Source organism: Leptosomus discolor, chromosome 7, assembly GCF_034619465.1.
Source record: "Leptosomus discolor isolate bLepDis1 chromosome 7, bLepDis1.hap2, whole genome shotgun sequence".
NCBI classification, from domain to species: domain Eukaryota; kingdom Metazoa; phylum Chordata; class Aves; order Leptosomiformes; family Leptosomidae; genus Leptosomus; species Leptosomus discolor.
This window is the reverse complement of record NC_141397.1, coordinates 59,765,511-59,790,609: the sequence shown is the minus strand read 5'-3', so window position 1 is coordinate 59,790,609 and position 25,099 is coordinate 59,765,511. Positions and strand designations below refer to the sequence as shown.

Genomic DNA, 25,099 nt, shown 5'->3' with positions numbered 1-25,099 from the left:
TTTGAACACCCTAGCAGCCTTTCTTCCACTGGATTCCCAGAGGAGCTTTTCCCCCCACCTGAGTTCCAGAGGACGAGAGCTACCTGCCGACCACTGGACCTTCGGAGGAAGACCAGACTCTTTTACCTGATCGCTGCTTCCACAGAACTACACCCATTACTTCAGGAGGACTGCAGCCAGCATCTTATCGGACTGCTACTGCCACCCTAACAGGGTGTCAGGTTGTATTCCTGACTCTGTCAGTGTAAACCAGTGGGTTGTTTGTTTTTTCCCTGCCTTGTGTTATATATATATATATATTAGTAAAGAACTGTTATTCCTATTCCCCGTATCTTTGCCTGAAGGCCCGTTAATTTCAAAATTATAATAGTTTGGAGGGAAGGGGGTTGCACTCTCCATTTCAAGGGAGGCTCCTGCCTTCCTCCACAGACACCTGTCTTTTTCAAACCAAGACATGGTGCCATGGCACTTAGTGTAAGACTTTGCCTAGATGGGATTGACTTTGGATAGAAGTGCATAACGGATGCTAGAGCCAAACCTTTAGTATGAAATAGGCCACATGGTTTTCACAATGGAATAATAAAAGCAATTAAATTTGTAGTGTGCTAATGAGTTAAGCCTGAGATGTTTATAAATTAGGTAATAAAGACACTTTATACTAAATGTCTGTGCCAGATATTGGTGAAATCAGGCTGTGACTGTCAAGATACTTGCAAAGTTCCTGTTTAACCATGTTGGGCAGTTTTGACATTGTTGTATTGGTGTGATATACTCTTACTCATAGAATGAAATATCCAGCGTCTATTGCACAGTTTTTAGCCAGTGGAAATAGTTTACACAGGTGTGAGTAAAACTGGACACTTTGGAAAGGGACTCTGTCTATGGGATGAAATATCTCAAGTCTATTGTTCATTTTGCTATTCAGCTGAGAAATCGCATTGCTGACGATAAATGCTGGGAAGCTTACCTGACTATAATAATAAGTAAGTTTAAACTTTGTCTTGCTGCTACGACTCTGAAGATGTCTACCATAATACATTTAATAACTTTTACATTATTATTTATTGTGAAGAACTCTATTTAACTCACCTATTTTTAATCTAACAACCGATACACAAATCATCCAGTGCATATTCTGTAGTGGGTTACGAAAAAAAGCCCATCCATTTGATTATATGTTAACTTGGAATGTATATTTTCAATCCATGGAATAAAATATTTGAACAGAGAAAAAGGCCCAACACACTGAATAGTATTATCCATTGCAAATTACTTTTTCACCTCTCATCAGCATTATACCTTTATCTCAGAGTGGAATGGAAGGCAGGTATTAATATTCAAAACCAACACAGGGCATTAGATATTACATATCACTGTACAGAAGATCCAGAAATAGATGATTTACTTTAAAGGGGATAATCAAAGAAAGCTAATCAAAAAGCTAATCAAAAAGAATATTTAAAGTTGCCTTGATCATGATCCATAGGTACATATACAGAGAGAAGATAGCAAGTACTAAAGGATCTTTAAGCTTTCAGAGATGAATGCATAACATAAATTGCTGGAAGTTTGGACTGGACAGGATCCCAGTTCGTAAATTGGGGGAGAAACAGGACGATCATGCAACAAATCATCTGTTAGATGGGTTATGGTAAATATTCTATTATTAAACTGTTCGAATGGGGATTAGGTGACTTTCTCAAAACCAGTCTCTGCTTTCCTCTTTTGGCACCAATGCAGGAAGGTAAGGGTGCAATTCTGTGTTTTTATGCAGGAAGTCAGATAATTCATCAATATGAGCCCATCTGGCCTTAAAAAATCTGACAGTATAAACCTTGCAGTGTGCCTAAGAGGAGGTACACAGTCACACGGAACAGATTACTGCTGAAGAAGAAATATGTGAAAATTAATAATGTGGAGGGGAGCGATTTGAGGATGTTTTAAGAAGAGTTTTGAAGAAAGAGGACTCCTGGCAGTTGATGTCAGGGACAGAAGTTCAAAGGAAAGTATAAAACCAAAATCAGGAGAAGAAAACCAAAGCAGATACAAGATGAAGACTGCTCTGAGCACGAGGAATAGATCAGGAAAGAAAAACCAGTGATTTAGAAGTAGGATAAATAAAGAGCTTTGCAGATGTGAATTAAGGGCCATTTTTTTTTGCAGCAAAGACATCAGCTGAAGGATTCGAGTGGTCTGTACAATGTTTTGAAGCCATGAAAGAAGTAGAAGACAGGCTGTGAGGAGGAAAAGCCTTTTCCAGCAGTTAAAAGAATAATGAAAAGAAAACCCAAAAGTAGTCAATGACACACCAGAAGATTATATACATGACCCACTGATCAAAGCAGAGTGACATATCTAATCTAAAAATCTTTCTTCACAGAAGTAAAAAACAAACCATCCTGTTCTCCATCTATTCTCTTCCTCCTCAGAAAATTTTGCTCATGGTTGTGAGCTAACGCTAGCGAGTTCTGGGGCAGAGGAGTAGTTAGCAAGAAAAGCGTGCATCAATAGCTGTTGCTTTGGTTACAAAGGCACATGAGCATGTATAGTCGTGACAAGTTATTTTCAGCTTTACACCATGAGATAGAGAGAATATTAATAAAACAGATTATGTTACCTCTGCTTGGTCTCTCTGTGGTGGAAAGTCCCAGTGCAGTGTCACATGCCACATCACCCTGCGTAATTGTTGCTGTGCGCTCTGATGACATTGAAGTCACCCCTGATGCTGAGTGCACAGAGCTCATCAGCTCAGGAAGGAAAAGGTTGTTACTGGTGCTGGGGATATATCTTCATGAACAGCGTTTCTTAAGTGCTAGCTATTAACTTGAGTGGGAGCAGTACTGGGCACCCAGCTGCCTCTACTGCGTGTGTGTCAGCGTATAGATACCGCTGAATCCTTAGCCTAGCCCACGCCACGGCATACGCACAAAAGGCACAAAATTGCAGAGCAATCTCTGTCTCCCAGTGAGAATCAAGCGGAGGGGGGGATCAAACAAATGGTTAGATCTCTACTGACATTTCAAAGCTTCTGCAGGCAAAGATGACAGCAACTCAGGTTCAGGAGAAAGGCAGAGAAGGAAAGGGAATGGGGCACAAACAGCATGGTGATGCTTCTTGGTACTACAGGGATGCAGGGAGGCCTACGCACGAACTCACTGTCAGGAAGAGAAATGAGCTGTGAGCTCTGGAGTGAAGCAGAGGTGAACCAGAGTCCTACCACTGCCAAAATCCAAAAAGCCCTTGTGCTCTAGAAGATGATGTTAATGGCTGGAAGTGATTCATGAGCCCCACTTCTGTTCTGGTTCATTCCCACCTTAGCTCAACCACAGCTTCTGGTTTAGACTCTACGAGAAGGCACTATGATGAATCTTGTCCTTCATGACACTTTTTCAGCCCTGTTACATAGCAGGACAGTCTGAACCCCTGGGGGAGAGGACAGCTATGACAGCTCCTCCTTTAAAGGTTTATTCTTTGAAGCTTCATATCCATGACATCAAGAAGGGAAGTCAATGGATACCAGTGTTAAGAGACAAAAAAAGACATTCCATTCGAAGAAATGACCCCTTCATAAAACCTGTTTGTGAACTCAAGATTTTAAACGAGTCTGACCCAGTGGGGAAAAAAATCAAACTGTTCTGTACAGAAGAAATTCTCTGCTGGAAAGCATGTAAGAAAGTTCACAGGCACTGCAAACACTAGCCCAGTGGGTAATTCACTGAATGAGATGCACTTTGCACTCACAGCAGTACTGAAATTCAGTAGCTCCCAGGACTGAGGTTTATTCCATTTTACCAATAAGATTGCAACTAATAATAGTTTTAAAAAGGAAGAATTTACCGTGTAAGTCAAGATAAAAGACCAGATTCTGATCTTTATTACTCTGGCTTATGTCAGACACATGTTACACCACTACACATACAGTACAGATGTCACAGATGTTCTCACAGAATAAACCCAAAATAAACAGGATCGGAATCAGACTCTGGAATTTTATCACAAGGGGCAGGTATTGTCCCAGTATCGTTAAATTCCTTGTATGGACAAGGAGGACTCGAGGGCCAGGTCTAATCTGGCAGGCAGAAGGGTCTTCCACTGCTGAGGCCCAAACGCTGCACTCCCTCTGAATTGCCCCTTGGTCACATTGAAACCAGGGCAGCGGATGAAGGCTGAGACACCACTGGTAGGGATAAGTCTCTCCCAGCAAGGGATCTAGCATCCATTCACCTCCAAGTTTGTGTAAGAGCTCTCCTCAAAGAAGAAGCAGGTACCCTTAAACTTAAATTCGTGCTGATGTGGCTGAACAGCCATCTCAAATAAGTATCACTCAAGAGATGAGTCTCACTGAAGTCAATGGACTACTCCCCACATAAGTAATCCTTGTGGACTGGGGTCTTACCTAGCCATCCTTCACAGAGTACTTTAAGTTTCTCTGAGACCATTTGTTACAGTCATTTTTTTCCTCCCCTTCCGGTTGAAGAGTTTGGAAAGGTGTCAGAGGATTAGTATCATGCAAATTGCAAAAAGAAAGTGTCACTAAGGTAGGAAGACTTCACAAAAAATAGCTTAGGGGACTATACAGTATCCAGAATTAAATTTTATAGCAGTCCATAAAATTGACGTATGAGCCAAGGGTTAACAACCTTGAATTTTGCCCTTAAAATTAGTCCAAGAAAATCTACTTCATTATAAATACAGTAGTTCTATACATTGTCCTGTTGATTGATATGCCCAAGAGCTACCTTTGTCGGCAGTCTTTTAAGCAGTAATCCTTCATTTTTGTCTTAATAGTGAGATAGGCACCTCCTTCCTCATTGGGCTATCAATTTTTACCTGCCAATACAGTTTGATGAGCTTGCTTGTAAGCCGATCAGTGCCTCCTGTCAGCCAGTATATGTAGTCAGCAATCATGGCGCTCCTGATGACAAAAGCAAAATAAATGAGTGTACAGGGAGAGAAGGAAGTATATAGCAATATTTAAATGAGGTAATATTAAAAGAGGGTAACCTGAGGTTTGTATCAAAAGATTACACAAAACTCTCAGTCTTTGTCCAACTTTAAGACAAGCATTAGTAAACATTTTTAAGCTGGCTAAACTAACTGTGAGAGAACTACCCTACATTTTCTTTTAATAGCTTTTCCATATTTCACTCAGAGCAAACATTTAATGACTGCTATACAATATTTTAGTCTGGTTTTTCTTTTTTTTTTTGCTTTGAAGTATTTGTGGGTGAAATATACGTTAGTGTATTTCTTCTAGGACAGCATCAACATGTATAACACCCCATAGCTTGGTAGTCTGAGAATATCACTTATCTATGGCAAACTCAGACATAGTTCAGCTGTGATTAAACTATATCTTAATCCCCCCACCCAACTAAAAGTAATCAGCTATCTTGCTACCTAATAGAGTATGCTTTAGTACTCCCACTGTCTGTGACAATCATTACATTACTCTTTCTAGACTGAGGATATTAAAACACTATTGTGCAATGGATATTAATGCAGAGTCTTAACAGACTTTAGAAAATCAGTTTGCTTTTATGGCTGCCTCTCCACGCTGCTCTCCATTTCCTTTCCTCTAGAGATTCCAAATCCAATTAAATGCGACTAGATGTAATTCCAAATTGTCACTTTAGTCAATTAAACATATAATAATCTTGTGTACCTAATTACTAGCACCAAAAGTTTATTTGTTGATGTAGTGCTATCAATGTGTACTTCTGCATGTTCCCCTTATCATTGCCTATATATTAATTGTGCTTTGACATTACTGTAAATTGAATTTGAAATTTCCCCCTAGTTAAAAGTGCCTCACAAACAGTAATCCCAATCCTGTTGTAATACCCTTTCAGAATGTACTTTCCAAGGCTGTATTATGTTCTTAATGAGATATAACCAAAAATACACGGATTTAACAATAAACATTTCAAAGCAGGCCCAGTATCAGGGGGTAACATATTGTTACAAACAGGAACTAAATCTTCCGTTAGATGTTCTCTTACAGCTCCCATTAATTTCACTGGGAGAAAAACAATTCAGCAGGATCCATGGATTTCTGTGTAAGGACTGGATTTAGCCATAAGCTTTATCCAATGCTCATCCAAATCATTGGCAAAAATCCTCTTGACTGCACTAGAACAAAGAGCAGTTTCTAATTGAACATCGTTAGCCCAGCCGGCACAGGATGAACAAAGGATGAAATCCTCATTGCATTGAAAATCGTTGGCAAAACTCTCATTGACTTCAAACGGTGCCAGGGTTTAATCCCAGGAATGACATATGGGTCCTGTGGATGAAGCAGAGAAGGTGAGGAAAGCATCCAGCTTTGCCTGCTTGACCTGGTGATGGTTTTGAGGAAAGACCTTCACTGTGCCCTGAGGTGCAAAAGGGAAATAATGATGCGGCACAAAATTGAAGGAAGACTTTGAATGAATCTGTCATGTTATTCTGTACCTTTGGTCTACTGGAGGTAGTCTACAAAGCTTCCCGCTTCCATGGCAATAGCTAGTCCCTAGCAGAGTACGTGAGTAGTAGTGGCCTCCTGCGGCCATCTTGTCAGAAAGAAGGGACTTTCAATCTAAATTTAGAGCAATTCTCAAGCACCAAAACCTTGTCTTTTTGGAGTCAAAGGACATTTGCAAGCGGTCTTTTACAATTTGTGATCCTACAGATATATTGTCCCACAACTGCTGTCATTTCAAAGACTAAAACTGTCACATCCTTAACCCCGGAGTGTCACCCTGTTGCTGCCTGCTGCTGCGGGACCACTGCCATGGGGCAAATGCCTTCGGTCGATACAGAGACAGCCGTAGGGTGTTTTGCCATCCCTACTGCAGGCCACGGACTGGTGAAGCGAGGATCCATCCCACCAGCAGCACAACACGGCATCCAATTTGTGACCTCCCACTCCTCGGTGGTAGCCAATGCTTTCTTCTCCCAGCGTGGCACTGCTTTCCAAGGTGGAAATGTGCGCAGAGCCCTGGGCAAATCTGGAATCAATTCTCAGACAAGTCGCTTCATCTTTCTCTGTTTCTCAGAATCAGCTGTAAAATGTGGACGATCATATTTTACTGATTTACTTATTTGGTGTGTCAGTCCTCCTGGTGCAATCTTGCTAATTCTTCGCAGAATGCTCAGCACAATGTCGTTCTGCTCGTGGCAGAGGTCTCCAGGCATCGCTGCGCTCCAGACAAACACCTTTCCTCTTTATTCTTCCTTCTTAATTTGTCCTTATTTAAATAATCAGAAGCACAATTACATTTCCAGTATTTGTGTTTAGTTTTCAACATCTGCTTTTATCCCTGCTAGATTTCTCCCATACTGCTGTGCATTACATCAGGAATGGAGAGGCACACACATAAAATCCCTCCGAGCCTTTCAAGTGCCTCCATCCCAATTTTACTTCTCAGTTCCTCAGCCATCAGGCAGCAGACACAGGTCAGAACTGACGCTTGCTACTGTGACCTTGGGGCTTACGAGTGACTTAAAATTTTTACTTTCAAGGGAAACACAAGCATTGAGGCTCTATGTATATGGCTTGTGTCCAACATCCAATGTGCCCAAGTCAGAGAGTTTTCTTTGAAGGCCTCCAAGGCTCAGTTCACAGATCTAAAGTGACACATGCATCAGGGAACTATGAATTTCCAGACACAGGGACACAGGTGAAATTATGCTGTCGGAATATGGTTACAGGGCTGGGCACTGAAAAATACTTTGGGGCCTAAATGCTCAGGAACCAAAGGACCGACTGAGATATTTAGGCAGGTTGAAAGCCTGGCTCCCATTGGAATACAGGAAGGCATAAAGCACTGAGCTGGGTTCCTAACTCCCAGGGAGCATCTGTCCATGTGGCCCACAGAAATCCAGGTAACAAAGAGTTTCAGTAAGAGACTGATGAGCCGGTGAGACACTCTGAAATGAGACTTAAGTAAAATATTATTTAAGGAAATACTATTTATGAAATTATTATTTAAGATCCTCAGCCAGTGATGCAACTAATTAACATCTTTTTCTCCCTTCTTCCTCAGAGTGGAAGCCTACCTCATGCACATATCTCAAGACACCACACTTGCTTTTATTTCTGTTTTGATGGCTTCATGTCTAACAGCATTTCAACAAAGCTGACCAACTTCCTTCAATGGTATGGCTACCTGGAGGTTTTCTTCTTTATTTGAAGGGCCCTTCTTTATTTTAAAATAGACTCATTTGCAATAATGTTTTACACTGTACAATGCAATGCTTCAATTTCCTTCAGTGTCCTAACGAAGAAGAGAGAAATTTGCTTTGCTTAAACTGAGATGGAAATGTAAAAAAATGAGGGAAGGAATTCAAACTGTCTGACTCTGCAGCTTCCCTTCTTATGGCTGATGAAATTGTCTGGCAAACAAGTAAAGAATTCAGCTGAAATAGTCACTCTTACAGGTAACTCTGCAATTCAGATTATTCTTGCCATTTCTGTTTGGATGGATACATTAATCTCTTCTTGTTTTGGTTAGCCCAGTATTACACTTTCACCTATACTAAATACATGCTGTGTCAATTTTAAAAAAAAGTTTGAACAGTAGTTACAGAACCAGCTGTAATTTTCTTTTCTACTTGCACACTGAAAACATTGGTCCAATCTGCAGACTGAGAAAATCTAAACACAGGTCAACAGGCGAATCTGTAATGACTAAACTAGCCATCCATTGTGAGTTACAGTCAATTTTATAAGTAAAATTGTCGGTGGAATGAAGCATACAAAAGTCTAGGACATACAGTAGGACTGCATTTTTAGTAAAGGTTTATGGGGATATTATATATCTTGAGAATGAAGTGGAGTTGCTTCATTGTTCACTGGAACTCCATGGATAAAAAGAAGCTCTATGGTGAGTACGGTAGGGATGGGCAGGATTAATTCTCTTCCCCAACAGAGATTTGGGAAGAGCAGAGAGCAGAAGTCCTTGAAAGAAGAAATTTCCTGACGCATTAACTGATATTCCCAGAAACAGAATGAGGGACGACTCCCTGCCCTGTTGCAATATCAAGACTGTATATGGATTGCGGTATGTAATGTTGGGATCAGCTGTTAACGCCATGTGGAGATTTTGGACAAGAAATGTTGGCCAGCAACAGAGCTCGCTCTGATTTGTACCTCTAGAGTGACTGCGTAAGAGCTCAACTTTGAATCCTCCTGAGCACAAGCGATGTGAGGTACAAAACAATGGGAAAATAGCTCCCATTTAGATCATGTAATGCATTTTTCTGGATGAAATACAGTCTTCCTTTTTTTTTACAGTTTTTGAAGACAGTGGGGATTAAGCTCTAATGGTAAAGAACAGAGATATGTGTATTCTCTTCCTACTTGTGACACAACCACCTCATTGCTATTCAGAAATATTTGCCTCGTATTTACCAAACCATCCACCAGTTTTGAGTTACTAATTTGAAATACTTAAAATATGCCTGAGTTTCGGGTGTGCAGCCCATCAAAGGGCTCTGCCTGACACGAGAACTGAAGTAGTTCTGATAATACACCTTCAGGAACACCTCGGGGGATGTTGGAGAAAACGTGACACTTCCTTCTTTCAACACACGAGGTTTTATATTAAATTTTTTTTTCTCTAGTTGCTGGTTTGGGCCAGTATGAACTTCCATAACATGACCAGACCCATCTGGGTTAATGCCTGGATCCAAAGATGTCTTGCAATGTCTGCTCAATCTGGCCACTTGGTGGTGCAGAATAATAAGATATATTTCTGTATGAGCGAGCGAAGATCACACCACAGATCCTAAACTGTCTCCTTCAGCCCATCTCCAGACGTGCATAGGACTTATAATAAGAGAGTCAAAGGTAGTTTTTGCAGTAGCTTTTGCTGCATGACAGCTGCTGACACTAACAGCCAGTGTACAGCCAAATCCATCACAGCAGCTACCCAAGTCTGTGACAAGAAAATGGACGGTACGGGTATAAGAAATATGCAGAGTTTTCTGGAATGCACCAAAGTGTTACCGTTCCAAAGAAGACAAGAAATTAGCAGTGTTGCTAAATACTTATGTGTTCGTTTACCACTGTAAATACTGGAAAAAATATGAGGGCAAGACTCAAGGTCAGCTCCTTAAGCCTTGCCTGCTCCCTTTGAGCTGCACAGAAAGGAAAGAAGCCCTGAAGGGGAGAGGAGGATTTCTCTGCAGATGGCAGAGCCTTAGGACTAATCACAGCCTATGCACATTAGAGTAACTTTCACTTTTCTATGCTATACAGCCTCAATTGCTGCTAAGATCAGGAGGCTGATAAGTGGCAGAAAATTACCTTTTCCTCCCTACTTCAAGTGATCTCACCTGGATCTGCAGTAAGTGGTACTAATAGAAGGCCTCAGGCACTGCCATGTGATGTTAGTCCTGTGCAGACTGGCTGTTTGGAAAGGGTAAGTATATCTCTATTTTTTTTTCAGTTTAACAGGAATTTTCATACTCCTATTTAGATCAGCTCTGATGCAGACACCTGGGTTTTGAGATCTCTAAGACAATAGTACTGAGTTTAAGGTACAAGATGCAAAACAAGCTACTGCTCTCTTTCTTCTGGGTGACCTTTCTTATTTTCTTCTGAGATTAGAAAAGGAAAGTGATGTTTGTAACAGGAATAAGTAGGAGGCAGTAATTTTAATGCAATTATCCTATTTGAAAAGCGAACAAAATAATAAGTTAATTTTCAAACATCTCCATATATCCTAAATAAATGTCAACTCATTACTTCGATGTTATGGAGACACTTGGAAACCATTAGATGATGAGAAATAAACAGAACTCCAGAATATTGAGCAGGAAGGAAATGACTAATGTCAGGATTTACCCATATGTAGACTAGTCCCCAAAATGGGGCAAAAAGTTATATGCTCTATGCATAACACTTTGATGTTGCTAATTCCTACAGAGGACTGGCTAAAGCTTCCTTTTAAACATTTCACCAGTGAACCTTAAATGCACTGGGAAGCTGCTATAAAACTCTTCTGTCCTGCCAAAGCTTTCCAGGTTGTGGTGGGGTACACTTACTGCCTCTGCTGAAGTTTCTGGGTCATTAGCCCATTGCTAGAAAGCAGAAGTAAGTTTCCTGCAAGGAAAATGGCACCTGTATTTAGAATACATTTATTATATTTATTATTATCTGTCCCATGGTTGCATGCAGGTAACAACTTTCTGCATTGTATTGAGGTTGCTATGCAGTGATAATAAATGTTTCTCATTCAGTGGCAACTGCCATGCAGGGATATAGAAGCTGCTTTACAGACGTGAGCTGAGCAATGCACGGGGAAATGACAAGGCTTTTAAAATGACAGGAGATGTTCAGGAAAACAGGTCGCTAAGCCCAGTAAGATCTTGGGCTCTCTGTGATTGGGTATAGAAACAAGCAGCAGTCAAAATGGATGTGCTGTACAAATCCCTGGAGGCATGGAGGCCCCAGTGCCTGCGTTAGCTTCACAGCTGAGCCCTTTGGAGAAGGGATGGGATAGCTGGGATGAGCGGCTTGTGACAGAGATGCCGTGACACTCTGAGGTACACGGGCCGTGCATGTCCCGGACTCTGGCTGCTGCTTGTTCTGCTCTTTGTACCTCGTGTTCCCTGGGTTAGGGACATACCCTGTACTGTCAATGTTTGGATTTATTTCTGGCAGGGGGTGTGGAAAAACTAGTATTGAAGGCTGCCTATGCCTCTGATGTGACCCTGTCTGAGCGAGCTGTTGTTTGACACTTGGACAATCCCGAGTGATAAAGAATAATGTGTGCGGCGCCGAACTAACGGCCGGTAATTTCAGACAAAGACCAGCATCATATGTTGGTGTCAAATGAAATAATAGGCCGTGTGGACTTCGGGCTCTCACTGATCCCAGCGCTTGTCGGAGCTGCTTTCCTAGATCCAATTTATGGAGCGCTCCTCTCGTGGAGTCGCTCTGGGGAGGACGAGGGGCACGAAACCAGCAGAAGCTCTCGGATCCCTTCATGTCGGGGCGGGGGAAACCCACGTTCCCCGTTCCTTTCCTAGTCCTGAGCACCGTGTCCTCCCCGTGCAAGGTGCTTGTCGGCAGAGGGGAGCCCTGCTCCCCGCCGGAGCACCCCTCACCGCCGTCGCGGAGCCGCACTGGGGTGGGGGCGCCCCGGGGCGGGGAACGGGGGGGGTGTCGGCGGTCACCCCTGGGGCAGCCCCCGGGGGGGTGTCGGCGGTCACCCCTGGGGCAGCCCCGCCGGCGGTGGCAGCTGCCCACCCCCGCCACCTCCCACCGCGGGGCACCGCCGGGTCCCGACTCCCCGCAGCTCCCGACCCGGCGGGACTCGACCAGCCCACCCTGCCTGCGGGAGCCCCCCGGTGCCGGTGAACAGCGGGGGCTCCCGGTGTTGAGGGGTGGGGGGCCGTTGCTATGGCAACCGATTTTTTTCCACCTCCTTTTTATAGTGTTTTTTTGGTTTTGTTTTTTTTTTTTTTTGTCTATTTCGGTTTAGGAAAACTGAAACACAGAGGACAGAGAAAGAATATAAACTTTCCTCTGTTTTTCCAAGAGAAAAGGCACCCAGGCAGGATGCAAGGGCAACGTGTGGGTGCGAGAGGCCGTCAGCTGGTGGGTCCTTGAGCTTGTATCCCCCACCCCAATTCTTTATAGGTCTTTCCTTAGTACTGCTGTGTGCTTTGTGAAACAAATCCGCACACACAAACTAACCCAAATTACTCACCTGAGCTTGCTCGGGCTACATTGTCAAGCCTACCCAAAAGGGCACGTGGACCTGACTTCTTGCAGAGGGCTGAGGTTTACTGCTTGCCCACCTAGTTTGCTTTTCAGCTGATGGGATTATCTTTTTTTAGTAGGAATGTCAAAAAGCTGAGTCAGCCATACCACAGCTATTAAGATCCTAAAACTTCTTCCTCCTTAAGGATTGCTCACCCCTACTCTGTGCAGTCAGATGAATATGAGTTGTTTGTTCTGGCAGAGGGACAGACAGTCTGTTTTCCCCTACATGTATACAACTAATTTCAAGTCACTAGTGTTCTAACTGGTGATAAAAGAGCTATCTTAAGCTTTTCACAGAACACAGTGACACTGTTAAATCAGCACAGCATTTTGATTAGCAGAAAGGAGAACTATGCAGCTTAATGAGAAAAAGAGGCAAAAATCCCTTCTGTACTTAAAACTCCAGTTTTGAAGCAAATAGGTGGCCATATTTTTCTTCAAGTGACAGATTTTCACCTCACTACCGATTCAAGGCTGTTCAGTGTCAGCAATAGCCTGCGCTATTTGAGTAAAGAAGAAAAATTGCTTTCATGCCTTATTGCTCATCTGGTTAGACCTTCTCCTGTGGATGCGTAACAGGCAGCTGTGGGGTCACAGCCCATGGGCTTGGTGACTTGAAGGACGCATAGCCTCTGATAACTCTTCCTTCACGAGCTTTGCGGTTCACCCTCGGGTGCATGCTCCCTTTCTAGCACTCTTGTCCTTGAAAGCAGGGGCTGGTGGTTTGTCTGTTCTGTCCTTGGAGATAGTATGGACCTCCGAGGTTCTTCTGCAGTTTACATGTCCACTTGCACGTACATGTCCCGTGTCTCATCCTTCCCTAAGTTGGCAGTCCTTATATTGCCAGGAAGGTTGAGTCCTCCTTGGAGTTCTCTGTTTTCTCAGTTTTAGGACAGAAGTGAGCCCAGGGCTGGCTCTTCCCTGAACTTTCCATTCTGGTTATTAAGTGATCTTTTGATCAGCTGTGACCTTTGGCAGGACACTAACAGTAGCTGCTATTGGAGGCTGATTCCAAGCCTAAATGCCTTCTAATGCCTAAAACTTCCTGGTAACTTCCAGACTAAATATATATATAATGCATTTGTTCAAAGGCCAAGATGGTCTTTCTGCTGAAACAGGTTTTCTCACTTCTGAGGTTTAAATCTTTACTGTCTTTGTCAAGATCAGTCTTCTAACATCAGAGATACCAATACAGGAGAAATGTATTTACTAACTGACTTGGTGAAAGTGGTTGCAGCACTTTGGAATTCATCATTTGCAGATGCCGTGGCCCCACAGTGGTGTTTCTAGGACTGCTTTACAATGCCAGATGGCCTTAGGCCACACTCTACATGGTGGCATCCTACCACAGCGATATCCCGAAGGAATTGTTATGCAGCTGACACAATTCAGAAGTGATGCAGATATGGGCATATCAGACTCCTTAGATTAATTCAGACGTCCTTGCATTTAGACTGCTTCATATGCTTATTCTCCTGATACTGGGCTGTACTAGCGAGAATTATACACAGAGGAACTTGAGAGATGCTTAAATTACAGTTAACCCCACTCTAACCTATGACTTTCTAAGAACCAAAGAATTCGGTCTGGTATGTCCTCAGAGACAAAATCTCAGGGGATCTCAGCTTGACAGGCAGGCTGAGTTAAGTGCTATTATCCATGCTGCTTGTGCCAAGCAGAACTGTTCACAACCAGCCACTCCTGTTCACATACCGATACAGTGTTCTGGGTGTATCTAATGGACTATGCAATAACTTAAAAATCACATGAAGGAGTGGGAAGGCAAGGGATACTTGGAAAACGGAATAGTGACCTTGTTCTCATGAAAAAAAGCAAGCAGAAATAAATGATGGCTTATGCTAACAAAAACTAAGTTTGTATTTCCAGAAACTGCAACTGAACGCCTGTATGCCATGGTCTGTCTGTAACGAGCAGAGTACATTCTGCACCGTTAGTGGGGTTCGGTTAAGACCAATGGCTCCAGTGAGATGACAGAAGTAGCGCTAAGCTTAGTTTAACACAATCTGCAGAAGCAGCTCTGCACAGTTGCTATAACACTATGTTAAACTAGGCTAAACTCTGAATACTGCTATAGTCGCTGCTTTTGGAAGCACTCTGGATTCAGTCTGTCAGAGTGTTCCTCTCCTCTACAAAATACATAAGCTCATTTAAAATCATCTAGTTTCCTGAAAGCTACTCAATGTGGGGAAAAAAGGCTGACACAGTTCCCTCTTGCCTGCTGAGGTAGTAAACTTACTGATTGCTTATCTGCAGTAACACCAATCACCACTTTTTTTATTTTGAAATCATATTTATGAATACCTTCTTGGTTTATACTGTCTTCTCAAATATGGGTATTTATATGTGTTGCTTACTGGAAAAGATCTGTTTCTTAAAGTGTATTTTTTAAACTTTTATAGTTTTGTTTGTTATTATTTTTATTATGTTTATGTTATTATTTTTAAAAAATCTTCAACCTGGCTTCAAGGGGAAACCCCTTCTTCTCTTCTCCCCCAGCACCCCAAATAATTCCCCTTGTATTGCTTCACCTGTTGGGATACTAGTGAAGCTTTGGGTTTGTAAGTACCCCAGGCAGAATTCCCCACCGGTCACAAAGCAGCATATTCTCCTAACGCAGCTCTAAAATGTCTGGCTGATCAGTGGACCTCAACTGTTGATGATTCAGTAGACGAGAATTTCTCTCTGAATCAACACCCCAACAAGATTTTTAGGAAGAAGAGACTGTTATCAGTGAGATATAAAAGGAGATCTGGGAACTATCACAACACTTCGTTGTTTTTCAACAAAATGTTTCACTTCTTAGTTTGAAACAGCTTTGTTTGAGAAGTGAGCGGTGTTGTTTTGGTGTTTGGTTATTTTTTATTTATTTTTTTTTTTTAAAAAAAAGGGGTGGGTGGGTTTATAGTCAAATGAAACTTTCCAGGCTTATCTGAAATCATATTTCTAAAGAAATTTGGAAAAACTCTTTCCTTGCCTTGGGGAACTGATTTCTTCTCCCTGTCCCGATGTATGGAAGCTAGTGGAGATTACTTTGACATAAACTTAATGTGTGTCCTACAGAAGTAGAAGCGTTTGTCCTGGACTTTTTGGCTGAAGTCCAGCACAGAAAATTGAAGTTCATCTTCCCAAATCCTCTCTGAAACTCTGCTTGGATAAAGTCTTCTTCCACTCCCTGTACAAACTGTTTTGCTGCTATTTTAATAGCTTCAGAGCTCTACCACTAGCATCCATCACAAATGATGAGCAAAGTGACCCTTTCGGTCTCTTGTCTAATTCGCACTGACTGTTCTGCCATTAGTTAGCTAATGATTTGTGAAATATTTTGTGATATACCTTGTGGTCTTCAGCTGAAGAGTCCTCTGTAAGTGTCTAATGACAGTGGTAACGGTGATACATACCAAGTCACCGTTGCATTTCGTCATGCATTTCTTTCATTTAAGCACGTTAAGTGGTTAAAAACTTCTGCTGCATGTTGAAACTTTTAGGTTTTGGCAGCATTAATGCAAGCGTACAAGCAGAGCTTGCTCTTGCTGGCTTTCCTCCTGCCAGCAGTTCCCGTTCACACCAGCAATCTCATCAGCTGCACGCAGGCTAAATTTTGCAGCATATCATAGTGTACCCTGAGATCTTGATTATCATTTTTTCTTCTTTCTTCCTCCTTCCCCCACCCCCTATCCTCTCAGAGCACACCTGAGCTTCTGCCCAGGGTTGTGGGGAAACCAGGGAGTGGCGGATGCTTGTGTACATGTAGTTTTTGCCCCAGCGCAGCTCTGGGACCCGATCAGGGCTCACCCCTGTGCCCGAGAACGAGTAAATACTTCTACATGCGTCAGCCTAACTGCAACTAGGAACATAATTGGGATTATTCATGTTACGCCAACTGGGAGCGTTGGAGCTCTGCTGCATGTGAAATAATATACACAAAGCCAACACAAAGCTCCCACTGATTTTGGAAAAGCCTGGGTATAAGACGATATCCTTACTACTGAGAGCTGGAATGGAAGAGATGTAGAGAAACCATCAGAAATCCATGAGCACTAGAGTACCTTGCAGCTTCAGAGTATCTCTGTAAGCACCTAAACACAGCAGCTTGGCGCAGGTGGTTCCGGAAGTAAGCTGGGTTCAGAGTAATGCTCCTTTAAAAGAAGAGAAAGATGGACAAGTTTAGATTTCTGTTTCTTAAATCATTAAAAGCTACTAATAATCAAACTGTGACTAAGACACATAACTGTATACACTTACTCTATACAACTCAACGCTGTATGTCTCAAATCTAATATGAACTATCACTTTCTCTGTCTTGACAGCTGTGATATATGAACAAGTATTATTAAAACTTTTATTGAGACTATACCATAAATGCAGTTTCATTATGGTTTTGTGTATTGTTCTAGAAAAATGTTCCTGTGGTAATAGTCTATATTGTTTTTAGCTTGTAGATAACATAAGCAAAACTGTACAACTTCTTGCTAACCCCTAGCTCTGCAAACATGAGTGGCAGTTGTCTGACCCATCTACCTGAAAAAAATGCCTCTAGAATGTATTTTAATGTTAACTTGGAAGATTTTGAAATACTTCTGTACAAGTGATAGGTTCTGCGTGGGTGGACCTCGGCATGTTTCTTAGACCCTTAACTTTAACAGATGCAATTCCAGGTGTAACAAATTACAGGCTTTAAGTCAATATTGGACAAAGATGGAAGGGTAAGACTAGCATAAATTAAGCAGTTAGACTGGTAGGCAGGGTGGCTTTCTGATGGGAGCAGGGGGAGAGCAAGAGTGACAGCTCCTTCTACATCTGGTTAGTTCCACTTGTGAGCTCTCCAACAAGTGACTGGCTTCTCTGGTCAGCACCTCTTCCAGTATTTGGAGAAAAGGTACATATAGCATGTTCTAGGATGCAAAGTTTAATGTTTCTCATTACATACATGTTTTATAAAGTATTTAATGGTAGCTTGTGACATCAATGGGTGAACACTACATTCTGTTACAATAAAAACTTGCAAACTGGCTTTTGTTTCCTCATTGAAAGTTTTGAATAACATGTTAGATTAAAAACTACTGCTTTTGTGTTTTCAGTCTACTAATAACCACAGAACTAATCCTCTTCATAACCAACTGTATTTAAAGTTTATCATCTTGAAACTATGACAATTATATATGTAAACACCTTCAGCTATAAATTCACGTTTATGGAAACAGTGCATTTTAGAAGACCAATAACTGGCTTTCCTGTATATATGCAGCACTCATGGACTGTATGTCTGTGGTCTTCAAAAGGAACTTTCAAAATAAATTAAAATCTAAAAGTGTCTCCAAGATGCTGTAGACTTGTGAAATAAATTAACCCTGCAGGCACTTTCTCCAAGGCATACAGAAGAAGGCCTAAAGCTCTGAAAGATATATGAGGTATGTACAGATACATGAGTGGATCAGTAGATCAGAGAAGCTAATGTTGAGGCCTCTAGATCTATATTGTAGCCAGTTGGGGCTGTTATCTCAGACTAGACTTAGTCTGTTCCCTTGAGCAAAGTGTGCCTGTGCATGTTGCTCAAAGCTGTCTTGAAGGTCAGTGGCTGGTTTGTATTCCCGTGCCTTCGTTAGGTGATACTTGTATTTTGTGCGCAGAACATGCAGCTTATTTTCTCTGAAATTAATGTAGCTTGCAAGTGCCAAAATTGGTTTGTGAATAATCTAGTGTGCAGAAAATGGAGAAAATTGACTAAAGTGCATCACAATCCTACTATTGTGCCAAACCAAAATGCTAAGGTAGATGTAACCAGTCACATTTCTGTTCTGGCATGGTAAAGCTTTACTCTGTATGAGCAGAGCTGCTCTATGCTCTGGAGATGCAGGTCTGCTGAAGATCATCCTAGGGTGGTATAGGAACTAGGAAGCATCTCAGAACTATGCTTTCCCAGTCCAACACTTGAAAAAATGCTGAGAAAACTGTATTGAGAGAAAACATTACCCTGCAGGAACTACCTCTCTGGGAAGAAGGTGTGGGGGGAAAAACCAGTGACAAATGATATCGTGTAACTTAAGACATTACTGGAAGAAGCGCAGACCTTACTGACTGGGGGCACATCTAAATACTGATCTAAAATACAATGTACAACAAGACATGGGATGCTTAAAAATCAGTTGCCCTTAATGAGGGGAATGAATCACTCATCAGTAACGAAAAGATAATGCCAACAGCAAACGCTGCCGTTCTCAGGCAAACTTGGTTCAGATCTGAAGTTTAAACAATACTGATGGTCACCAAAACTTTGTTTAACCAAAACAAAATCATCAAAACATCAAATACCATCAGCATGTAATGATTTGACCAAAACAGTAATACCTTATGTCAATGACAACTGGTACTTCTGCAGGCTATTTTAAAGGAGATTATTGCTGCTGTAAACTGTGGTCAACAGTTGATAACAGTAATATTGATCCCCCCCCCCCTCCCCAAGTTATTGGTTCTACCACAGCCATGCAATAGCACTATGAGGGGAAAAAATTAAAAAATCGAGAATTGCCTGGCAGTTAGCAACACATTTTCTGTAAGTCTTTGAGCACGATGTGCTGTGATAGGCTTATAATAAATACAGAACTGCGGCAGATTTTCATAGAATTAGATATCAGCTTTCCTCTTTCCACCTTGATTTTTTATTTTTTTTTTACTAGTCTCAAAAAGATCAACTGCTTCTCTCAATCTATAAATTCTGTACTGAAAAATATTATAGCACGCCCCGATAGCTTGAGCAAACATCACAAAGCTACCTTTGGCTCCTGGCAGTTTAGTTTGATGGTGCTAGGCTTTCTGTAGCCTGTGCACTAGAAATACTTTCTGCTGTATTACTACTCTACCCCAAAGTAGCCCTTTGCTGTACTGATGCAGCTCCAGTATAGTAGCCTTTGTGCAGAGCAGTGCTAATTTAATGCCAGGTGTACGTGAAAACTGTGCAGAGCTACCCCTTTGAATTTTAAATATGACTGTGACGTGTTTCAGGTGATTTTGGTGAAAAGGAAAAAAAACTTGAATGAAAATAGGAAGCAAAGGAATCGTACAAACAAAGGTTAGGAGGAAAACCCTAATTCTAGGAAGTTCTCCTTCAAATAGGAGCAGATGGGGGACCCATCTGGCCAGGCAGAAATGTGCCAGGCTGTGCATACTGAGAATGAGTCCATGCTCCAAGATCCACCTCCAGCCATGAGCAGTCCTGATACTACGCTGGTTAATCCAGTAATTAATTAGGAGGGACGTGTTTCAAGAAGGAGGCTTGAAAGAAGAATTAGGAAGGGACAAAGGTGGTGGACACACCAGCTGCAACATAGTCGGGACAATCTCTGTATGTGGTGATTCGTCTCATGAGCAGAAGCATCGAGTCCTTTGTTTTTTTTTTACTCATGTGTCTCTCATGGGAGCTTCAGGGAGAAAAAGTAGTTTCGACAGGAAACGTCCGAAAATGGATAGCTCTTATTTTGCACAGAGAAAACTTCTAATCCGCAAAACTGCAAATAAAGTCACTACATCTGAAGATTAAAACTTGTGTTCTTGCCAGGTTTTGCCCTCATCTGTCAAATGACTAGGCTAAAGTAAACTTGAAATAGATTTTCATTTATTTTTCATCTTCACTGTAATCCAAAGACTGCCCTGTTAAAAGCCTTTCGTAAATCATTTGGTCAGTTTTTCTCAACAAAACAGTCCTTAAGTAATGCCGTATATCAGCCTCTTTTTTGACATTTTCATTTTTTCATCTTGACATCTTCTCTTAAAAATAATACAGTGTTTGTCCTATTATCTTTTTTCAGACTGTGAGGAGGGGGGAAGAATGCGTCAACTCTCTCCCCGCTGTAGCAATTGGAGTATGTGAATCAGATGCACATGTTAGTCTGTGGTTTTCTTTCCAAGTTTTTCTTTCAATCTTGCTGCCCTGTGGTAAGAAAACAGGTGTGGCAAGAAACTCAGATTGCTACATCAAAACTGGCTGCTAGAAATCACGTTGCTTTTTCTCCAAGGTGCACATTCTGTATCAAATGCCTTCCTAAATGCAATGGGGATTTAGCTCCAGTCTGACTGACATGAAAAAGTACCTCTGCTACTATCCACCATATCGTTCCTGTTTGGCCTTTATAGGCCAAGAAAAAGTCAATGAGATGATTCTATAGATGAAATAAGTGAAAAAATACACTTCACCACTAAAGCAGCTAAACTCATTTTTCTTGCTAGTACTGTGAGTAAAAGCTAGCTTGTTCATAGAGTTGCATGCAGTTATTTCTTTAACGAGACTGGCAAATGCTGCTTGTTTTTCTTCGCTGTCCGTACTTTCCTGTGATACACTGTGGTCTTCTGTAGAAATGCATTTTAATAGTCAATTATAATTGACTATTAGAGAGAAACTAGATGATTTATCAGAAGTAAAAATTCAGTGCTAAAGCAATATGTGCCTCTGCAGAGAGATGTAAAGCTAGCACGGGTTGGTATGGCAGGGTGCTGTGCTGGCACGTCCACGTGTTGCTGTACTGAGTGACTGTACAAATGTAGTCGCTGAGGCGTTCTGCACCACAACATTAAATACAATGTCAGTGCAAGTAATGTGTCAACCAGCATTCAGCAGAACCATGTATTCAGTTGCTGTAGACTAATACAATGCTTTTGTCTTCACTGAATACTGTCAATCAGTGCAGCTGATGATCCAGCCCCAATATACTTACAGATGAACCTGACAAATCCTGTACAATTACATTGAACCTCAACATTCTTCTTCTTCCTTGTTTCATCTGTATGGCAGGTAGCTTATTATCTGCAGTGTAGTACTAGTCTTACATCTGTTTGAGTCTGCCATGCTCCTTTCTGTGATCCCAAGGGCTGGTTTAAGAGTTCAGCTCTACTAAAGGCAGTCAAATATCTCGGACTCAAATTCCTGAACCCTATGGTAGCCAGGAATCAACCTTATCATATTTTCCTGCAATTTGCATGTGAAGCTGTGTTAAGATTTTATTTAAGTTTTATTTGAGGACCTCACAATGCTACATTTGCTTGCAGCCAGCTTTGTATTCTGAACCGCTCCTCCTCCTGGTGCTGTGTAGGGAACTAAGAGGGATGTGCCTTGGATACAAAAAAAGCTTGTGGGCTCCCTTGGTCTGTGTGGAAGCTTACCAAAGTTGACGTCCTGAAGACGAAAAAACCCCTCCCTGTTGCAACAAGCTGGTGGAAATAATTGATAGGCTTGAGAAAGCAGGCATGCAGCAGCACTTTGTCCCAGTGGACAAGTGTGGTGGTTTCAGTGCTAGTGGGTGTTAACTAATCAAAAGGAGAAGGAGGGTGTCTCTGGTGAGGAGAGCCACGTGAAGGGACGTGTGAGGACGGTAAGGCATTTCTCCCAAGATCGGTTTCAGTCTCTTGGTGGCTGGACAGGTTCAGACCCATCGGTCTGTGGTGAGTTTTGTTTCTATTGCCACCAAATGCCTGGCAGTGGCTGTGTCCACCCTGCCCTGGGCTTGGGGATGTTTTTCCCCTGCGTGAGTGCTCTGGTCCCTCAAGGAAGGAGCTGGCCACTCTTTTTAAAAGAAGTGGCATGCAAAGTTAGGTAATGTGTTTTAGAGAGAAAAAAAGCTGCAGAACAAAGAGGCCAGGACCACTTGGTAGGTGTAGCTACAAGAGCAGCTGTGCTGAATACTGCTTATCAAAGCAAATCTGGCAGAGTTCAGAATGGGTCTCTTTGGTAATCTGATAAATCATTAGGAGTCTCTTCTGATAGAGCTGTCATCACAGAACCAAAAAAAAATAGCTGCAAACAAAGACAGAAAAGCTTCTACCAAACTTAGGTAGGACCAAATGCTCTTACACTGAAGGAGGACACCTGACTTGTCTTTATGCAGTTGGATTTTTTTGTATAACCAATCAGAAGTGAATGCAGTTATGGCACGTATGGGCGAGGACCTTCAGTGCACAAAAGAAATCATCTCACGAAGTTTTCCTATCTAAACAGACAGGAAAGGAGGAAGTGTGGGTTCCCAAAAAAGGTTTCACACAACGCCTTTTCTCTGTCAGTAAAGTGAAATATAACTGCCATGCTAAAAGGTTTTGCAGCAGCAATTTGCTTTGAATTGCAAGCATAAGATAAATGTGCTATACAAGTCTCGATTCCTCAGCTGTGAAGGTGGTAAAAAGGAGAATGTTCTCTGGTCCAGAACAAAAAGATATTTAAAAAGATCTTGTTTCAAAGCTCCCAAAACATCTCAACAAAAGTGGAGATACTCTGTGTTCCCTGTCTTGTTTGCATTATGTACTGCCCACTCACTTTCCCGCTGTACAAGTACCAGTTTCTTGACCACCAAATTTTCTGATGCCATTAGGACTGCTGTCATCTATCTCAACTCTTACAAAACAGTTCAATGTTGCTAGACTTTTCCTTCTATGAGTAACTGTGTTTCTTCCAGGATTTTTTTTTTTTCTTTTTACAAATATGCCTTTCCTTAATAGGATCCCACCACATGTTGTGTAGATAAATGTTTTTGCAATATAGCATCATCAAAGTCAAGGGGAATACAGTCTTTGACCTCAATGGAGGAAGTCTCAGCCCATAAAATAGGCACTATGTTACTGATACAGCAGCCTGGAAATTACATGTGATTCAGAGTTGACAATCAGAATCCAGAGAAAAGGCTTCTCATTTAAAAAGTAATAAAAAGTTAAAATACATAGAAATATTTGAAATGCTGCATGAGAAGGAATTATTTTTTAAGAGTACTCTGGTTTCTATTATCCAGAGCATCTCAATGGAATAAGTTTGTATTAATAATATCTCATCTATTATGTATGTTGCAATATGCCTAACACAATTGCTGAAGTAATTAGGCGCTGCTAATTCTTCTCTTTCTTTTTCTTCCTTTTTCTGAGGAGGTAAAGAGATTAGGAGAGTAGTTTAGAGCAAAGTATACATTACACTATAGACTTCCCACAGATTAGCAACATCAGCCATTATGTTTCTCGTTTTTCTACTTCTACCTAAAAATCTGTGCTCTTCTTGAGCTCTTCTTCTATTCTGTCTCCATTTTAATGCCCACTGACTGCACTGTATCATAGCATCATTGCATTATTTATTTTTGATTATTTAATATTTCACTAGAATTCCATTCTTCAACTTTAATATAGTCCTATTTTAAAGGTGCAAAATAAGGAAGCTAGGGAATGAAAAGGAGCTGGATATTAAATTTTTAGTCTGAAAATTCTGAAATAATCTGGATTGAAGAGTCCTGACTTAACCTGTCTATAATGCACTGATCAAGTTTTGAGATGCCTTTTTTTTCTGACAGATATTTCATAAAGCTTGATCATTAACAATTATTTTAAAACTTTTGTAAGTGTTTGAAAAGTCACTGGGAACAATCAGAGGATTTGGAATTAAATCTGTGAGGTTGGAGCTGTTTTAGCGTTTTTTCCCCACTGTGCTTCCATAAGAGATTCCCTCTGTTAAGTCATCACTAAAGCAATCATGTACTACTTAGTAGAAGTGCTATTTTCTACTTCATGTGTCTCCCTATGAATTGTGCAAGAGGCATTAGAAAGCCCTGCCTTCCACCGAACACATAAAAAGGCATAGCAGAAAAAGCTTTACAGATTTATTACATTCTCTGTGAGTTGCCTTTCTGGGAGGGAGGGAGAGAATTGGCAGTGGGTCATGCTGCGGAGCAGAGTCTGCAAGGATGCAGGAAAATCTTTGCTAACCCTCAAAGATTTTGACTAGCTCCATACAGCAGTCCTCATTACCATGAACATTTTTCAGCCATTAATTACTTGGAGATAATATTAAAGAAACACGTCACAATGTCTGATTCCTCTTCCCCTCAGTACTTACATCCATGATTTCCAGGTTGAGGGAAGGAGGGCAGGGAGCAAAGTGCAGGGATGCTTTGGGAGGAGGCAGGTGGCAAACATCCTTCCAGATGACACTTCCCAATGCACCTCCCATCACCACCAGCCGTGGGCTTCCTATGGCATGATGGCAATCCCATTGGGAAGAGGTGTGACTTTTCACCCGGGGTGGGCAGCCTCATTCCCCTACTGAGGAGCTTATTTCCAGAGGAGTCCTATGGCACTAGCAGACATACTACAGCTAGGTAGGGAGTGATCAAAAGTACACAGAAGGGAAACAAAATGCTTTTTGTCCCTTGCTGCTGGGTAGGTGACGTTAACCTCTTCCCCATTTTTCTGGTACTTGATCCATGTACTGGATCTCTGCGAAGAGGAGTCTATGTTTACGCAACTGGATCAAGCCATGTGTCTGCCATTGTTCAAATCTTGTGTGCCATGAGGATCTTAGCAGCT

At 41.7% G+C, this 25,099-nt stretch overlaps 1 protein-coding gene across 1 annotated transcript in view; it reads right to left on the bottom strand.

Moving 5' to 3' along the window:
• Positions 1–25,099, bottom strand: part of SPATA16 (spermatogenesis associated 16) — a 97,783-nt gene that overhangs the window by 37,147 nt on the left and 35,537 nt on the right. Inside the window, exons 4-5 of the mRNA XM_086468612.1 lie at positions 16,825–16,914; positions 4,831–4,915 (exon numbers count right to left, since the gene is read on the bottom strand). Of these exons, the coding sequence (XP_086324738.1) occupies positions 4,831–4,915; positions 16,825–16,914 (175 nt within the window). The remainder of the gene's footprint in view (positions 1–4,830; positions 4,916–16,824; positions 16,915–25,099) is intronic.